Consider the following 20,369-nt stretch of genomic DNA (forward strand, 5'->3'; position numbering starts at 1 on the left):
TTAGCTTTTCAGTTCGATTTAAAATGCAGCAGTCGTGTTTTTAATTTTTTAATTAATTTATTTATGGACTATCGGGAAATACGAGGATTTTTGTGGAACAAATCGTTCGACACTCGTATTTTATCCGACACGTTCGACTAACGCCCACGCGATTGGGCCGCCGGTACCAGCGCTATGACCATCATTTTTCTTTCCTTCATTACGTACTTAGACCCCTGACGAACCGCCATACTGGTACAAATGACCCAGTAAAATGTGTCACTATCTCCCGGTCTATATAGAGATAATAAAGTCATTTAATATTTATGAACAGCTTTGGCCTCATGTATAGATTTTATTGAGAGTATCTGATTCGTCGAAACAATATACACAATATTCCTTTTCATTAAGTACCATTACATTTCTGTATTAATTGTATAATGCATCTCGCTCGTACTGGCATCCTATTAGTGCGAGCGAGATGTATAGAAAGTAAGTTACGAAGACGTTACCGAATATGTAGTGTCAAACTCGTGGTAAGGCTACAGTTGTACTTCATCAAATGGGTTATTAACGGGAGGAAATGTTTGAGTTACTATAAAAAACAACGATGTCGCCATACTCGTACCTTTAAAAATTGAGGAGTTCCCGCATTTCCTTATGAATTCCGTCACCAGATTATAACCAACAATATTATGGGAACACCTTGGAGGTAACTTCGTTCAAACAAAAAAATAATTACTAGAATTGCTCAAATCGGACCACGGGTCTCGGAATAATCGCTGAACGTCGTACATTTTAAGAAATCGTCATGATTATCATCAAAACAATGATCATCATCAGGTCCACTTCATCAAATTGGTGGTTTTCGAGAGAAAATGCTCGAGTTGCTTAAGGAAACACCCAAATCACCGTACATGTGCATTTAAAAATTGAGGAGCTCCCTCAATTCCTCATGGATCCCATCATCAGAACAGCACCAGATTAATGTGGGACCACCTTGGAAGTACCTTCTTTCGAACAAAAAAAGAATTACTCAAATCGGCCCAAGGGTCTCGGAGTAATCGATGAGCATAGATAAAAAAAAAAACATAGCCACAACCGAATACAGAACCTCCTCCTTCTATGAAATTGAAGTCGGTTAAAAATGGCAATACATCGTGACGTCACGATGTAACGATAGATGCCGTTTTGATGTATGGAAAACAAGGAAATTGCGATTTTGTCGGTGAAATATTGCGTTTACGTATATTGTTGGCATACAATATTTTTTTACATTTGTAACGAATCGAATGGTACCATTATTTTTTTCCTATTTGAAGTCGAAAAAATGACTTTTTCGAAACTTTGTGGTCTTGTATTTATTTATTATTCCCATATATTTTTTAAGATTCCAATTTGTTGTGATATTTGCTCATTTTCATCTATTTAACTAGATTTAGATGTGTCAACAACCCCATTTTGTGTCCCATTGCTTTACTTACTATGGTGCAACGCACTTTTTAAACATCAAACCAAATAGCACCCATCGAACCCGAATTTCATATAATATTTTATGTGAAGCAATAGTGTGTAAACAATATTTAACTTGAATTTATCATACCGATCTCTTGTTAGGTACAGATAAAAATGAGAAACCGTCAGTAAGGGAGAAACGTGCGCCCACACCAAAGAAAACCGTCACGAGGGACCGAAGCGACAGTACTGTTGACAAATCCACTTTAAGGGCAGCGTCCAGAGGTAAGAATACATTTAAAGTATTTATTGTTATATTTACCAACGTAAAGCAATGAATTTACAATTAAAGTATAGTGAGAACGTTACGCACGAATAATTTGGTACACTGACCCGCCTGTTCCGATCGCATTACGATCAGATTGACTGGTAAGCTCAAGAAGATTTGTGTTGGGGGTACTCAGACAACGATATGTACATTATGTACAATATATAAATATGTACTTAAATACATATAAATCTACCATGACTCAGGAACAAATATCTGTGTCATCACACATATAAATGCCCTCGGGATTCGAACCCAGGAGCAGCGGCTTCATAGGCAGGGTCACTACCCAGTAGGCCAGACGGGACGTCAAATTTTTGATAAAAATGTATTTTTTAGCCACTGATGAGCGAAGCTTTACATTTAAAGAGCCGTCGAGCCCGGCACGCCTGAGCTACAGGTTGTACAAGAAGAAACCTGCCGCCGCAACAGGTACTGTCCTTTCCTTCTTTATATGTATGTGTATGGCTATTATTAAGAGGAAAGGGGACAACCACTTCTCCATACAATCGTAGTCCCCATTTTCCTCAGGCTATTGATTGAAAATATTTTACCTTAATTTGATATATACCATAACTATGCCCTTTCGTTTTACGTTTTTCGATGTTTTGATTATTATAAGACTTATGAGCGAAAATTAAATTCCATACAAGTTTTTAAATATAACTCTTATTTTATGGATTATTACTGGGATTCGAACATAGGTGTACTATCAGTTCAATTAAAGTCTTGTCTCCTTACTTGTCTCTGTATAATAAGGACCCTGACCTGACCTGAATTTTGAGTCATATTTTTTTTTTGAAGATTTTTTCTGCTCTATACAGAACAACCGAGGTTGTGACCAAGGTACAATTGACCACCACATACTTATGAAAGGTTAGGTATAGTCGTTCTAGCTGGCCGGCCCCGAACGGCTAATCCTTTGTCATAGTATGTTGTTAAGTAAAACCGCTCGTGTCGTATAATTCTAATTGGCACTTGAGCGCGGGCTAGTCCAACGCTCAAATAACCAATTTTAGTGCGCATTGTTACGCATCTCGATGACACATTCTAGACTGGTTCTGTAGCGTTCGACTCGCTGAGACTCCCGCACACGAGTAAACGTAAAGGGACCACACCACACACAGCCTCGCAAAATATTATTCCATTCGTTCATATTGAATTCCGATTACCATAGAGTCGTAATTTAAGAACCGGTTAAAGCAACCCAAAATCCAACCTCTTTTTATGCATAGCATGTGCGGTTTTACTTAACAAAGGTTTAGCCGTTCGGGGCCAGCTACAAATCGAACGACTATATGAATGTTGTATTCGCAGCTCGGCAGCTAAAGAAAGGGCTGCCGAAGGACGCGCGCTGGTCCACTCTCCGCTCGGCGCGAGCGCCCTCCGAGACCAGGGGCATAGTACGACGGCTGCGTAACAATGTGCTACTAGGTAAGTCCATTCGTACACCTATCTTACCTACACATGCACGGATATGATCACAGACTTGAATATACAGGTTGTCCCATAAGTGACACGTCACAGTGACACTGGAGGTAGACCAGGCCAAGAGGACCCAAACCAACTTAACATGACCCCAGTAAAAGTGGCACGGTTTTCGAGTTATTGCCAAATTAAGGATTTTCATGAATTTTGACCGTTTTTAACATTGTTAGTGCCAGTGTGCACTCGGAAAGGTCTCCAAGTAAATTTTTCTCATGTGTACGGCATCATGAACAGTTAATATTAACCTTCATGCATGAGTTCAAACGGCAATGCTGCGTTTCCACCAGAGATGTGCGAGGATGTTTACTTGCGTAACTTGTTTGCGTTTGTATTGTTTGTTAACAACCACTTCATTTAGGTACCTATATTCGCTCAGCGCAGCCCTTTCTTTTCGTTTTTAACTACCACGCACCTCGCTACGCATCGTCGCCCATCTCTCGAGGAAACACAGCATAAAGCGTGAACACTTTTAATATAGGCTAGTGACAAATTATGTTTATAAAAGCACCAGCGCGAAAACGGCATCACGAAAGCTTTTTGATTGCACGGTAGTGCATACGTGCTTGTTTACTTAGCCCGGAATAACAATTAGGGGGTCGTATTAAAATGCCCGCGACCGTGAGGGGACTAAATTAACTCACGGCTACATTGGCAGTTTGAATAGCGGACACGAACGGAAATCTTTTATGTGCACACGACATGATAATGATAAAGATTCAGAAACGGGTTGATCTATATTACGGCATCGGCATATGATTGCAGTACAAATTACTTAGAGGAGTTAGAGGATATAAAATTATAATGGACTGTGTATTGTGTTCGACTAAAATGAATATTATAGTTGAGTTGGGAGCCCATACATTAAAAATACCCAATTGAAGTTTGGTATAAGAAATCTTAATTCAAGAATTATAGTCGACGAGTAGGAAAATTCTATTTAATTCTTGAATCTGCTCACAAAACTTCAAGAGAATCTGTTGAGAAACGTAACCTGTAGAAAACATCCGGACTTTCCGGACTCGTATGATTGCATTTTGCCCAAGCTAAAACGGATACCTTTTAACGCTCGGTAAACAATATAATCCAGATAAATTAACACATTCACTGCCAAGAATGTGTTCTTCGTATGTGTATTCATTTTGTACCTACTGGAAACGGGGCGCCCGGCACCGTAAGTGTCAAGTAATTGTAATTGCAATATATATGTACATACAGTGTGTGTCTTTCATAACGACATTGGTTTTAAGTAACGATAGTTTAAAGTGCTGTTAACAGTTTTATCAAAATAATATAACGATTACCTTTTATTATTAAGAGTAATTAATAAAAAAAAAAATCTCGAGCAGCAATGTAATGCAAACATTTATTTGACGTTTCAGAGAGTAAGAGCTAGTTTCGTTTCCATTTAAATTCGATCAAAACATTAAAGTAACCCGGAACTGTTGCCGACGTTAACTTATTTACAGAATTATCCACTAGAAAGCACTGCAATTTAAAACATACGCGATTTTGACCACACTAGCACAACAAATTTACATCAACAAATCTTTCTGTGTATTAGCCACCACATTTATGAATCGCATTATTCACTGAACTAGACTGATATCAAAAATCACTGCACATACATTTATTATCACTTCTTAGAAATCACATTACCTAGTTCAAACATGCTTATTAAATTTATTAGGAATGCCTGTGTTGATCAACAAACTCGATGTTATCTTGACACTTCAACCCAATCAATGTGAAGTTGTCAATCGGTACTTAAACGAAACGATTATCTGATTCCGCCTTCTTAGTTAACACAAAGTTACCTACTTACATCAATCTTTTGACTGCACTGGCTGGTATGACAGGATGCAGGTAGGTTGACGTAGGTGACTTTTTTCATGAAATTGTCATGTCATAATTTTCTTGCCAAAATGCCACGACCATCGCCTTATACCTCGCAAGAATTAGCGGATATGATTCTAATGTATGGCGAAGCTATGCAAGATGCTAGACTAGCGTTAACATTGTATCGGGAGCGATTTCCAAATCGTCGAATTCCGCAAAACCCCAGAGTCATAGTTGGTGCATTGCAGCGTGTCCGGGAAGTCATGCCCATTACTGGGAGAATCCAACCGTTGGCAAATGGACCCCGTCTTCATGTTCGTAATGAAGAAATTATACTAGGATAAATAAAATAAAATTATAATTGCAAATGGACGGAACTCCGGCACATTCACCAGTTCGCGTGCGTAATCATTTGAACTTAATGTTTGGAAACCACTGGCTCGGTAGACCTCGTTTGGGCCTCGACGTTGGCCGGCCCGTTCGCGTTCACCGGACCTTACGATGTTAGATTTTTTTATGGGGGGCCATAAAAAAGAAGTGTATTCGAAACTACAAATATCTGTTGAAGATCTTCGGAACAGAATAACTGACGCGTTTCAAAAACCACTAATTTTGAAAGCGTACATCAGTCTCTCATACGCCGATGCAACACTTGCATCGAAATGCAAGGACGTCACATCGAACATCGTTATCTTCGACGAGTGAATCGCAGAGATTAATTTTATTTTTTTAATAAAGAAACTTTTCAATCTTTTTTTTATTTTTAATCGAACTTTGACCAAGAAACACTTGCGAAGTTTCTCCTCAAGCAACTTTTGTGAGTGAGAAAGAGAGGAAAAACTTCGCAAAGTGTTTCGCGATAGCAGGTTAAGTCCTTTTCTTACGAACAAAGTCACTTGTCATGATTTTTGACGGTCTTGTCAATCAAAAGTGTCACCGACATGTACGATGTAGGTAATTGTAATAGGTGTCAGGATGTCACTAAGAGCGAAATTTCAATGAAATCACATGTCAATTGTTAAGTTTAATTTATTACTGATACATTGCGTGCCCAATTAATTTGAATGAAAATTTTTATTTTAAATTTTTTAACTAAATATGCTAATTTCAGTTCATTAGGACTTATACTTTCAGCCCTTAAAATTAGTGTCGCTATGAAAGACACACACTGTATATTCTTTGTTACTGTCATCAGGCCAATTTTCGTGTTCACAAGTCTCTATAATCAATAACTGTGGTGCGTATTACCTAAACAAATTATGACCTTTATGTTATTTTTTATAGAAAATAGGCCGAGAAAATAGGTTGTGACAGACGGACAGACAGACAGACGCACGAGTGATCCTATAAGGGTTCCTTTTTTTCCTTTTGAGGTACGGAACCCTAAAAATATACATTTTGGCTTAAATACCAATATCTCAGTTCTGCAATGGAATGCCGCTTGGTGCCAATAGAACGAAATGAAGTACAGAGAAATTACCTGTCTCATGACCTAACTCTCAACTCTGTTGGTTTTGGGGCAAGGCTCCATACAAAGTTGCCTATGGTCCCTTAACAGGCGTTTTCTAAGTTATATGAATACGGGGGTAAAGCAGAAAAGATACCTAAGCGTAAATTGTGTGTCAATATTAAATAATATTTGACATTGTTTCAGGTAAAAAGCCACCTAAACCAGCAGTCAGGAAAGCGGGCCCGAAAACGAACAAAGGTACTAATTTTGTTTCGAAATCGGTGTGGAGATGACTTAAAAAACTTTTATGGTTTTGACTGATATACAGGGCGTCCCAAAACTATGGGACATCAAGGGAAAGTAATTAATTTAATTTAAAAACAATTTAAACTGCATTAATAGATTTTTAAATAATTAAATGGTTGAACCGGGAATCGAACCCGCTACACGAGAAAAAAATACCCTGTAGCTTTATCATATCGATCGAAAGGTTTCATCATAAGGATTATATTCTGCTAACACAACATGGTGTCAGAAATAAAAGGAAGACTATGAATTTTAACATTTTTAATTCAAAACTAATCAATTTAATTTATCAAATGCTCAAAATGAGTCCCATTCTGTTGAATACAAAGCCACACTCTTTTGATTATTTCGCTAAATCTCAGATCAAATGTTAAAATTCATGGTGTTTCTTTTATTTATGAGTTTTATGACACTAATCACTATGTTATTTAGCAAAAAATCATCCTTATGATGAAGCCTTTCGATCGGTGTGATAAATCTACAGTATATTTTTTTCTTGTGTAGCGGGTTCGATTTCCGGTTCAACTATGTAATTATTTAAAAATATATGAATGCAGTTTAAATTGTTTTTTAAATTAAATACCTTAAAAAATACCTTATCTACGATACTTAAAGTACTTTCCCTTGAAGTCCCATAGTCTTGGGACACCCTGTATAGTGTGTATAATTTATCTTGTTTATTCGTTAGACGACACGCCTCCGAAGCCGCCGGGTCCGTCCGGTTTCAGAGTGCCACGTCCGCCACCCTCTGAAAGCAGTGAGTATATTTACCATGTGTATAATAAGCAGAGCTCGGCAGGGGTGACCCATTTTGACGTCACTTATGTCAAGTGTAGATATTAATATAGATACACCTTAGAAAGAAATATTAAAATAAAACTTTATTAATTATAATTAAACTAAAATGACAATGCCTTATGTACAAATAAACTTTATTAGTAGCATATGGATGGATATACATATTATTTGAAGATGTATACAAATAAAGCTTGCTATAAAATTCATTTGTTTTAATGGCGACGTAAAGATCGTAGCGGAAAGGCAGCCTAAATAAAATAATTTCTTTAGTTATTAAATTACACCACATACCGGGTGTGGCCTGTAATATGAGCAAAAAATTTAACTGTAGGCTGTACTCCTCATACTGACCAACATTTGTTCAGCGACTTTTAAAAATAACTTGTGGTTTGATTTTTAATACACTTTAAAGTTTATTCCAAGACGCAATGTATTGAAAATTTCGTTATTTTTAAAGGCGTGACAAGCAACGTCAATCAAAATGATATGGCGTGGCGATGGCGTCCATTGAAAATAATAGTTATTATGTATGAAAAATAGGGATTCAAATACTTCATAATTTTTTAAAATTGTTGAACATAAGTGTCACCGTTTGAGGAGTCCAATCTATGTTTTCATTATTTGCTCATGTTACAGGCCACACCCGGTATACCATCGAATGTCAAGGCATGTCCATGTTGTGTAAACTCTGAAAACAGCTCACCCTCGCCGAGCTCTGATAATAAGGGCGAGATGAGCCGACTCGACCATGAACCTCAGCTTGCTTTAGCTAAAATTATGGTGGCGGTGTGTGTATGTAATCCTAACTTGACCAAAAAGGGCGTTCTTTATCAATAATTTAAGTAAATAATTTTATATAAGAAAAGAATGCAAACAAAAAGATAATAAAGTAGGTACCTAATACACATTGTAAAAATAAAATACTTAAACTCATTAAGAAAAACACATTCAATTCGTTAGGTTTAAAAAATGCATTACTTAGCTAAAATATAAATAAAATGTTAAGATATTGACCTTGGAATGTAGATATTGACCTCGAGTTATAAAATAAACTTCTGCGTGTACGGGATACATTACGTACATAACTATGCATCTGTCAAAAATTATAATTATTTCTAAAGAAACCTATTATAGTCGCACCAATAAAAGTCTGCAGCGGATTTGATAGCCCACGCAGTGGAAGTGTTATTTGTACGGCATAATTTCATAGAAGTTTGACGTTTAAAATGACACTTGCACTGCGTGGGCTATCAAAATCGCTGCAGACTTTTTACGTTCTAACTATACCTAAAATACATTTAAAAACGAACCAATAGACTCGAGTTTAGTTTTAACATTAAAAGAAAAACACACAAAAGTTAAAGTTACTTAATAGGTAGGTAAATACTAAATAGACAATTAACAATAATTTTAAAGTTTACAGAATATTATACCTCTATAGGTATATCCAATCCATGTATATTTATCTATACAATTATTGTATACCTAGTTGTTAAATGCGTCCGTCTACGTTAATGTTTCGATCGTAGGTACCTAATGTTGCATATAATGTATAGGTATATAATGTTGTTGTACTTATAACGTTGCCCTGCATACCACAGCAGTTATATAATTTAGAACAGAGATATATTTTAGAGTAATTTAGATAAAAGGTAAAAACCCGCGCGACCACCATATCTTCAAGTTTCCCGCGGCGCGCTATATCTTTTTCACGCCACTGTTCGGAAATGTGGCAATAGATGGTCTAAAACCAAGCTGGAAAGTAGGCAATAGCTGTAGCACCTGAAGCACCACTACTACAATGTTTCATTGTTGTCATCATCTGTCATTGGTGACAGTTCGCTACAGCAATGAGTATCGTTTAAAACATAAAAATCAATAAAAGGTCTTTTTATGCGCAACTTTTTCCTTCAAAAATAAAATTAGGTTATTTATAGCACCAATTTCTTGTTTAAAAAAAAAAGAAATATCAAAACCATTCACTTCATTTTTTTTTAACAATTATCCATTCAGTTCACGCTTAAGGCGTTTTGTACTTTTGTAGCTGTTTGTGGTTTTATTAGCAAAAACGCTTCTAATTTTAGAGTCGGTTTGAAGCAAATAACAGAAAAACGCCTCTTAAAAGTGGTAAAAAAAGTAAAAAAAGGCGGGATGAAAATACCTACTGAATTGGATAGTGTAAATTATGTTTGACTAAAAAATATAAGAAACGCGTACGCTCGCTATAAAAATGAGTTCTTCTAGTGAAGAAAATGATATTCTTACGCTGACGCCTACCGGAATTCAAGAGACAGTACAGGCAGTGGCTAGTAATTTGCTACCAGAGAAATCGCGGGCTAGTACTTATAGTTATGCAAATGTTTTCTTATTTCCTCGCAGTAGTCGTGAAAAGCACTATGTAATGCCTCGGCCGGAAACGCTAAAGATGGACTCGTATTATTCGAGGGCCTCCACTAACGTGTCGGCCCTCGAACTCACTCGTCCATCTTTTAGCGATTTTCCGTCCTCTCCTACAATGTACTATTGATTCATTTTAATTTCCATTCCATTCTAAACTTTTTTGTAGAGGTAAATTAAAATTATCCTGTGCTTATTATTTGTTAATAGGTGAGTCAACGTCTAAGGCGGGCCCGTCCGGGTTCAAAGGACCGAGACCTCCTCCCACTGAAACCAGTAAGTGTATTGGTATTCCACCTGTCCAAGTTCTTTGTCCGATGTTTATTTAGTCTCAAAGTTTGCTTAATGAGAGAGTGAGACTCAATGACATTGGACCAAGAAATTGGACAGATGGAATACCACCCTAAAGTAGAAATACAAATTCATTTGCCGTGAAGAAACACAGTAGAAACAACATCAATAAATATAAAGAGATAAAGATCACTTAGGGCCACTTGCACCATTCCACTAACCCGGGGTTAACCGGTTAAACCTGGAGTTACCATGGTTACCAGTACAATTTTACACTGGGTTTACGGTTTAATCGCTTAACCCCGGGTTAGTGGGATGGTGCAAGTGGGCCTTATAGGGATAAGTTCAAAATTTATCTAAATTTCATGTGAAATTTCTGTACAACAAAGTGTTTACTGATTACTAGTACTCGTACTACTACTACCGCTACTACTTAAGATAAAGACAGTTGTAGCGGGTGTAGGTATAATAATTAATAATAATCGGCACTAAAGTTACAATAATTTATTAAACTTAAAGTACACGGTTTACTATACACAGCAGTCCACTATACTTTAATAGGGATGTTTCCTGTACTTAAAATAAATTATTTCAAACCGTGCACGAAATAAAACATCGGATAGTTATTAGAAAAACATAGATAACAGCTATTTTTAAGTTTATATTTAATAAATCGGATTGAAATATAAAAAGTAGGTGAGTTTACCATGACGTCACTACATTTGTTTTCATATAAATTCCATATTGGCAGATCGTTTTGACAGTTCTAATAATTTTTAAGAAAAAAAAACCGACTTCCATGGGGGCCGATGAAAGATTATTGTAGATGGTACACTATGTAGAAAAGGAGGTAAAACCACCCACTTTTTTACTAACATTTTGCTTGCGTATAATGGCTCCTCTACAGGATGGGCCAACGCCGGCCACTCCAAGGGATGCAGCCATGCACTATCACTTGCTCCCTCTAACTCGACCTCGAGCTTGACGAAAATGTGGCTTAAAAACTTAACTTGCTTAACGAACATAACGAAAAGGAAAAATCGCCAAACGTGAACTATGCGTCGTTTAAGAGTTCTGTTCTGATCATCATCAGCAGTTCCACTTCATCAAATGCAACAGTTTTTAATGAAAATGCTTGATTTTCTGATGTAAATACAAAAATCTCTATACGCATGCCTTTAAGATTTGAGGAGTTCCCTTGATTCCTCATGGATCCCATCATCAGAACTCGAGCTTGACAAAAATGTGGCTTAAAAACTTAACTTGCTTAACAAACATAACGACGAGGACAAATCGCCAACCGTGAACTATGCGTCGTTGAAGAGTTCTGTTCTGATCATCATCAGCAGTTCCACTTCATCAAATGCAACAGTTTTTAATGAAAATGCTTGATTTTCTGATGTAAATACAAAAATCTCTATACGCATGCCTTTAAGATTTGAGGAGTTCCCTTGATTCCTCATGGATCCCATCATCAGAACTCGAGCTTGACAAAAATGTGGTTTAAAAATTTAACTTGCTTAACAAACATAACGAAGAGGACAAATCGCCAACCGTGAACTATGCGTCGTTGAAGAGTTCCGTTCTGATCATCATCAGCAGTTCCATTTCATCAAATGTCACTTTTTTGGATGTATATGCTTGATTCGTTGATAAAAAACCAAAAATCACTATGTGTATGCCTTTAAGATTTGAGGAGTTCCCTCGATTCCTCATGGATCCCATCATCAGAACTGGATTTTGACAAAAACGGGACCAATCTGTATGCATATACATTCAATCGAAAAAATAATTTTCAAAATCGGTCCAGTAATAACGGAGTTATGGAGTAACAAACATAAAAAAAAATAAAAAAAAAAATAAAAAAAATAAAAAAAAAAAATAATTTTTAAGAAAAAAAAAACCGACTTCTATGGGGCCCGGTGACAGATTATGGTAGATGGTGCACTATGTAGTTAGAAAAGGAGGTAAAACCAGTACTTTCTAGTAGCATTTCGTTTCCGTAAGGGTCGTAGTTCTAGCCTAACCTAACCCACTTCTCTGATAGCAGTTCGGTTCTGTGAGGATCGCAGTTCGAACCTAAATCAAACTCACTTTTCTAGTAGCATTTCGTTTCTGTAAGGCTCGCAGTTCTAACCAAACCTAACCCACTTTTGTCCGGTTCTGTGAGGATCACAGTTCAAACCTAACCTAACCCACTTAACGGCGCATGCGATGCGTTGTATGGGGGTTTGAGCGGAAGGGGTTTGGCATCATCATACTTTATACCTACATTTTATGGTAGGTAATAATCATAGCGGTTTATTTAGTTTAGGTATCATAGTGGTTTTCCGGGTCAAGGTCTGGGTCTCTGAGTCCGAGTCCGGGTCCGAGTCCCGGTCCGAGTGCGGGTCCGGGTCCGAGTCCGGGTCTGAGTCCGGGTCCGAGTCCGAGTCCAGGTCCGGATCCGAACCGGATCCGGGTACGAGTCCGGGTCCCAGTCCAAGTCAAAATCGAAATTCGAAATCACCAAACGTGTACCTACTATGCGTCGTTGAAGAGTTCTGTTCTGATCATCATCAGCAGTTCCACTTCATCAAATGCGACAGTTTTTAATGTAAATGCTTGATTTTATGATGAAAATACAGAAAATTCTAAACGTATGCCTTTAAGATTTGAGGAGTTCCCTCGATTCCTTATGGATCCCATCATCAGAACTCGACCGTGACAGATATGTGGCTTTAAAACTAAACTTGCTTAACAAACATAACGAAGGGGACAAATCGCCTAACGTGAACTATGCGTCGTTGAAGAGTTCCGTTCTGATCATCACCAGCAGTTCCACTTCATCAAATGCGACAGTTTTTAATGAAAATGCTTGATTTCCTGATGAAAATACAAAAATCTCTATACGCATGCCTTTAAAATTTGAGGAGTTCCCTCGATTCCTCATGGATCCCATCATCAGAACTCAAGCTTGACAAAAATGTGGCTTAAAAACTTAACTTGCTTAACAAACATAACGAAGAGGACAAATCGCCAAACGTGAACTATGCGTCGTTGAAGAGTTCCGTTCTGATCATCATCAGCAGTTCCACTTCATCAAATGTCACTTTTTTGGATGTATATGCTTAATTTGTCGATAAAAACCCAAAAATCGCTATATGTATGCCTTTAAGATTTGAGGAGTTCCCTCGATTTCTCATGGATCCCATCATCAGAACTGGGTTTTGATAAAAACGGGACCAATCTGTATGCATATACATACAATCAAAAAAAGAATTTTCAAAATCAGTCCAGTAATGACGGAGATATGGAGTAACAAACATAAAAAAAAAGAAAAAAAAACATACAACCGAATTGATAACCTCCTCCTTTGGGTTTTGGAAGTCGGTTAAAAAAAACATACAACCGAATTGATAACCTCCTTCTTTGAGATTTGGAAGTCGGTTAAAAAAGAAGCTGATTTGACTAGTAGGAATGTAGCCTATAGTAGTTTATGTGACTGCTACATAATGAACTCACTGCGTTCGTTTCATAAACCCACACTCGAATTTTAATGCCTAATTATAGTAGTTACATACACTGCTTTATCTACACACATGTTATAAATTTTCTATGATATAATCACTAACCTCATCCTACAGCCGACATTGTGGCACTTTGCTCTCTGGCTGGCGGAACTCGCGGATAGGTAGCGTCTCCGAAATATCTCTATCGCACATCTTAAACGAAATTTTAATCCAGTAACTTTGTCGAATTTTGTAACTTGGCTCTTTTGCGTCAAATCCGCTAGTTCTGATTTCTTTCAGACTTATTTATGATGTTGGCCCAATGAATAATCCAAGTTTGTGTCCTCGAGTGCCAAACGCAACTTTGTCAAAAATCGTAAAAACCGCTAAATTTTCGGTTTTCTTTTACATTTGGGCGATTTTAACCCTAAAAGACTTGTTTTTGATGGTATCTTCTCAGAGCGTTTTTAAAGTAGACTAAATTTTCTACAATGTGACACTAGAATCGTCTCTGTACATCTAACAGTTTACGAGATAATCTTTCAAAATTTATATTTTTTTCTAACTTGTATTCGTAGGCTAAGTAATGGCAGTGAGTATGTAGTTTTGTCTCAGGCGATGCTGCTTGGCACAATTGTTTCTAAGGTCAAACAAATCTGGCCCGATAGCCACGAGATTGTATCGTGCCTACCCCCCCAAAAAAGGTCTCGTATTGTAGCAAATTTAGACTAGGTACTTTAAAAACGTCGTGAGAAGATATTAATAAGAACTAGTCCTTTACGAGGGGCACACCGAAATGATCGGTAATAAAAAAACTAGCTGCAGATTATACGCGTATCAAACTCAGCCTAAACTAAACAATTCCCGTCAATTTCGGTGTGCCCCTCGTAGGGTTATAATTGTCCAAATCTAAAGATAAACAAAATTTTCGCGGTTGATTCGATTTTTGACAAAGTTGGGTTCGGCGCTCGAGGTCTCAAACTTGTCGTGTCATCATAAACAGTCTGCAAAAAATCAGTACCTACGGCTACCACCAGTTTTGACATTGACAGATACGCTCGCGTCTACGTAAATTACTTTCTATACATCTCGCTTGCACTAATATGCGAGTGCGAGCGAGATACATAGAAAGTAAGTTACTTAGACGCGAGAGTATCTGTCAATGTCAAAACTGGTGGTAGCGGTTCTGAACTACCGGAATTGACGCAAACGCTCAATGTATAAAATTACTGTATTATTTGCTATACTTACCTTAACAACAACAAAACAAGATATTTTTTTACTTATAAACTAATTAAAAGATAAACTCTACGTGAAATGGCGGCAAATGAAAACTTTTTTCAGGCACGTTACTCATCAATAGTTTTTTGAAGTGAAAACTTCTTTAGCGGCGCTGTGCACTTTTTGTGATGGGGAAAAAATGTTAAACTCGCGAGAGGTAACGTGACCGTAAGATTACGTAAGACGTAAGACGGACAAGTGATCTGATCGAAAAACTGTTACAATGTCATTGAGTTTTCACTTCTGCCGGCACTTTCGGAGTGCAACCCGTTGTTTTTTGAAGTGAAACCTTCTTTAGCGGCGCTGGGCACTTTTTGAGGTGGGGAAAAAATTATAAACTCGATACAGCGTACCGCGATCACGTGACCGTAACGTTTAGAAGGCCACTCATTTAGATGGCATTTAAATCAATAATGAAAAACTCAATGACATTACATGAAATAGTAGATTGTACAACAAGGGCATAAAGTGACCCATTTTTACCCGAGGCAATTTTTTGGTCTGAGCGAAGCTGAATGATCATTCCACACTGTATAAGTAGCTACAGCTACACCGGCTCTCATCTTAACATCTCTGCCCGAGAAGATTAAAATCCTTCTTAAATTGAACCGCTTCTTTATTCAAACATACTTAGTCCCCATTTTCCTCACTTATAAGAAGCGTTTAAAAATGAAGTTTTTGATCCTTAAATCTTTATGTGCATTTTGATTAGACGCAGCGCAACCGGATTCGCGTCGCGCATCACTAGAATCCATCGCTTCATTTCTCGCTGCCAAAGGTATTGTCATGTCAAGATTATTTCTTTAAATATAAGTAGTTATTTTTTTGCTAAATAAGAACTATGGTTCGGGTTTGACCACATGACCTAGGGCAGTAAAGTAACCTCACCTCAGCCGAAAATGACATGTGAATGTGATCTAAGATCTTTCTTATTTACTGGCCGAGGTGTGTAATTGTGTATATTATTTATTTATATTCTCATGAAATAAAACTATTGAAGAGCAATCCTCAGTTCAGCATACCAGTTTTTATAAAAATCTAAGATGTGATCGAAAAGTACAAACTTTTTGAGAATTGCTCTGAAACGGAATATATCGCATATATATTGTATATTGATTTTCAATACTTTAATTTCATGAGTAACTATCGCGGTAATCGATAACAATATAATACTCGTATATTATTTTCTGTTCCACGGAGCCGTAGTAAAGCGGCAACTTCGTTTAGCGAAGCGGGCCGAAAGTTCACGGATTCAAGCCGAAGGACAGACATAATAATAAAATAATTATTCTGAGACAGTTACATAGATCGTGATCAACTGATCATACATATATCCGTGGACCAATAAACTATGTAAGCAAAGCTTGTAAAGCTTGGTTGTAGTTGTAACCCAGCGGAGCGGAGAAAATTGTTGATTACAACCACTTCTATTGGTTGATTCCCCTCCCCTCCGCCTCGACGAAAAGCAGCCTAGCTACATTCCATTCTACTCCACAGAGGAACCGGGGAACTCTAGCAGACCTAGCAGCATGGTCGAGGTGGTAGCCGCCACCATATACGCGCCATCGCCAGTTCTCAGCGTTGCTCTCTCGACCAACGGGTATGTTTATACTACCCTTCTCGCAGCTCAGCGCAGCTTCGCGCAGCGAGATCAGACTGGTCAACTGTTGTGAATATGGGCCTTCAGGTGGATTCACCAAAAGCAGGCACGAATGGAATGAATGAAACTTTCATTGTACGAGTGACACCTACCACCTGTGTACCGGTATACAGTCAGAGCCACCATTTTATTGGTTAATGTGTATCAACATGCATAGATATTTTCATCCCTCATTCCATTCGTGACAGCTCTTGTGAATGGACCTGTAACTTTGAACGCGTCCGACTTGAAAATCAAGCCCTCCTACAACCCAGTGTTGGGCAAAAAGTAATTGAATTCTAATTAACAATTGCAATTACAAAATGTAATTCCAACAAATAATTTCCATTACATGTGGAAAGTAGATACAATTTTAATTACTAATTACAATTACAAAATGTAATTAGTAATTAAATTTTGAATTTCATTTTGTAAATAAAATTTTAAATTAATTACTTTTTTGAATTACAATTACTTTTATAGAATGCAAGTTTTTGATCATCTTTATTTCCAAAATCAGATGAACATTTTGAATGGTTTTAAATTTGACTAAGCAACATTGTCCATGTTAACTTTGGTTGGACTGTAGCAAAGGGAGGGTTACTATTTTTAAATGATTGTAATGTGTAGATCACGTCAAAATAAGCATATTTTATTGAAAACACTTTTCTCTAAAATAAAAAATGACTGAGTTAGACGCCTGCAAAGATTGATGTTTTTAAAGCGAGTCGGGACTTAAAATGAAAAATCTTTTTCTAAAATTGATAATGGCGAACTGTATCAAAGGGCCGTTTCTGGGAATTTTTTTGAGAATAAAAAAACAGGGGTTTTAAAACAGAATAATTTACAAGGTTTTGATAAAATATTCACTTTTTTCTTAATAAACTTTTAGAAATAAGTTTGATACAGTCCGCACTTTTCAATTTTAGAAAAAAGTTTTTCAAGTAAAAGTAGCTTATTTTGACGTGCTCTGTGCGTTACAATCGTTTGAAATATATTTCATAAAGATTTAATATATATATATATACAGGGCGTCCCACGGCGATGCCACATGGAGGGAAAGTACCTTAAATATCATAGATAGCATATTTTGCTGAAAGAAGACTTCATTTTATTTTTAAAACTTAGTTAAATTGCATTCATACTTTTTTAATTTTTTTTGAAAAAAAATGTATGGAAAAAAATTATTGCGTCATTGGAGGAAAAGTACCTTAATTATTGTAAATGAACATCTTACTGAAAGAAGACATTATTTCGATTTAAAAAAACAAGTTGAATTGCATTTTAAATAATTTCATGGTTAAACCGGGAATCGAACCCGCTACACGAGAAAAAAAAATACCTTGTAGCTTTGTCATACCGATCGAAAGGCTTCAATGTGAGAATATTTTTTTTGGTACAAGGTATTTTATTTTTTCTCGTGTTGCGGGTTCGATTCCCGGTTTAACCATGAAATTATTTAAAATGCAATTTAACTTGTTTTTTTAAATCGAAATAATGTCTTCTTTCAGTAAGATGTTCATTTACAATAATTAAGGTACCTACTTTTCCTCCAATGACGCGATAATTTTTTTCCATACATATCGTATATATATATATATATGTCATTATGAAATATATATAGATGAATATATATATATATATATATATATATATATATATTTATATATATTTCATAATGACACCACTACTTGCGATGAAAATTTTCCAAGTCCCAGCTCCCTTTAAAAAAATCAATCTTTGGAGGCGTCTAACTCAGCCATTTTTTATTTGAGAGAAAAGTTTTTTCAGTAAAAGATGCTTATTTTGACGTGATCTACACATTACAATCATTTAGAAAAGTCCCAGCCCCCCCTTTGCTACAGTCCAACCCGAAAGGCACCTTAGGTCGGCGCTTACGTCATTATTAGCGGCGCCCCAATACTAATGCGGTGCTACGCGACGTAAGCGCCGACCGCCATATTAATCGTGGTTTGTCACATAGTACCCTGTAAAGGTATGATTCCCGGGATAAAAAATATGTTACAGTGGAACCTGGATAATTGCAATCTCAAGGGACCGGCCAGTTTTTGTCAATTAACCAGGTTTTTCATTTAAGCAGGTCGTGTCAATTAACGAGGTTTTAAAAATAGTTGTGTCAATTATAGAGGTTTTCATTAATAGAGGTTGCGTTCTGACAAATTTCTTTTATGGAGGTGCAAATAACCATTTAAAGTAGATTTACACGCTTACGTTCTGGGTTTCTGGTATTGCTTGTGTCGATACTTGCACTTTTACACTACATTAATTTTACCACTTTATTTTCTTATCATTTGGGTTTTAAAAAATCCCTGGAATTGTAGAAGAAAGTTTTATTAGAATGTAAAAAGCATACTTTGTTTTTTATTGATTTAAACTATTACAGGCTGTGATAGATACCCAATAAATAAATTGAATTCTGGATGGAGATATAAATAAAGTGATCATTGCTATTAAAATATTGTTTCTGCTGTCTACAACTACATTATTTCAATTACAGAGGTAATAAGTAAGACTCGTTTCAATAATAGAGGTAAAAACAAGAGCAAAATAACGGATTTTTAGCAGTGTCAATTATAGAGGTCTTAAGTTACGATGTGGTCAGTTACAGAGGCAAAATTACGAAAAGCACTAAAATCTAAATTGCAATTATAGAGGTTCCAAAATTTCAATTATAGAGGCCTTTTGGTCTCAAGGGACCGGGACCGGACTTTTGGTTGCAATTATTGAGGTTTTCCATTTATCCAGGTGCCAATTAACCAGGTTTCACTGTATAACGTTATCCAGCGTATAATGGAATTCATAAAGGTTTTTCTTTATAATGACTCCAAGTATATTAAATTTGTTCATATTTGCATATTATTAAAAAGGTAAATGAAAAGTAATTGAGTAATTTAATTACTAATTAATGTAATTAAAATTGCAAATTACACAGAAAATTTAATTAAATGTAATTAAATTTTATGTAGTTAAATTACAAACAATTTAATTACATGTAATTAAATTACACGAGTAATTAATTACGCCCAACACTGCTACAACCTACACATACAATTCATCCTGGACGGCTCTATTGTGTTTCGTGTTGTCGGTTTAATTGTCACATTTGTTCCGTAGTTACCCTTCCGTCACAAAAGGCTAAACTGGAACTATTAGTATAGAAGATTGTTAACAAAGGGATGAAAATATTAACTGTAAGATAAGAACAAAAACAAACCAAATCAAGCCAAATGAATTTAATTAAATATTTATCATTCAAAAACATTATTTAAACGTCAATTCAACTAGCAAACATAAGAAAAGAACTCAATATTTACATTTGATTACTTGACCACTAGGGTGTTTCATTTTTCCGAATTTTTGATTTATAGCGTTATAGCGTTATTATTAAGGAAATCAAGGAGGCGGCCCTGGATAGAGTCAAATGGAGAGAGCTACACCGACAAGAGTCTAACTCTTAAATTTACGACGACGAGCGTTATTATTGAATAGCGTGACGTGACGTACGCATTTGCGTTAAGTAACGTGACGTAATTTAGTATGGGATTTTGAGTTTCCTAAACGTCCCGCTTGGCGCGCTGTTGAAAATCCCGTACAAAAATAGACATAAGG

At 36.5% G+C, this 20,369-nt stretch overlaps 1 protein-coding gene and 1 long non-coding RNA gene across 2 annotated transcripts in view; both read left to right on the forward strand.

Moving 5' to 3' along the window:
* The first annotated feature begins 1,596 nt into the window (after positions 1-1,596).
* LOC134679314 (uncharacterized) lies at positions 1,597-7,601 on the forward strand. Its single transcript, XR_010100314.1, has 5 exons — positions 1,597-1,719; positions 2,102-2,194; positions 3,080-3,196; positions 6,741-6,794; positions 7,531-7,601. It is a non-coding gene; the product is annotated as an uncharacterized LOC134679314 (long non-coding RNA).
* Positions 7,602-15,818: 8,217 nt separating this feature from the next.
* The window catches only part of LOC134679242 (protein Jumonji), a 104,647-nt gene continuing 100,096 nt past the window's right edge, over positions 15,819-20,369 (forward strand). The window contains exons 1-2 of the mRNA XM_063538129.1: positions 15,819-15,878; positions 16,598-16,700. Coding sequence (XP_063394199.1) covers positions 16,630-16,700 — 71 coding nt within the window. The 5' untranslated portion in view covers positions 15,819-15,878; positions 16,598-16,629. The remainder of the gene's footprint in view (positions 15,879-16,597; positions 16,701-20,369) is intronic.

The sequence above is a fragment of the Cydia fagiglandana genome, chromosome Z, assembly GCF_963556715.1.
Source record: "Cydia fagiglandana chromosome Z, ilCydFagi1.1, whole genome shotgun sequence".
In the NCBI taxonomy this organism is placed as follows: Eukaryota; Metazoa; Arthropoda; class Insecta; order Lepidoptera; family Tortricidae; genus Cydia; species Cydia fagiglandana.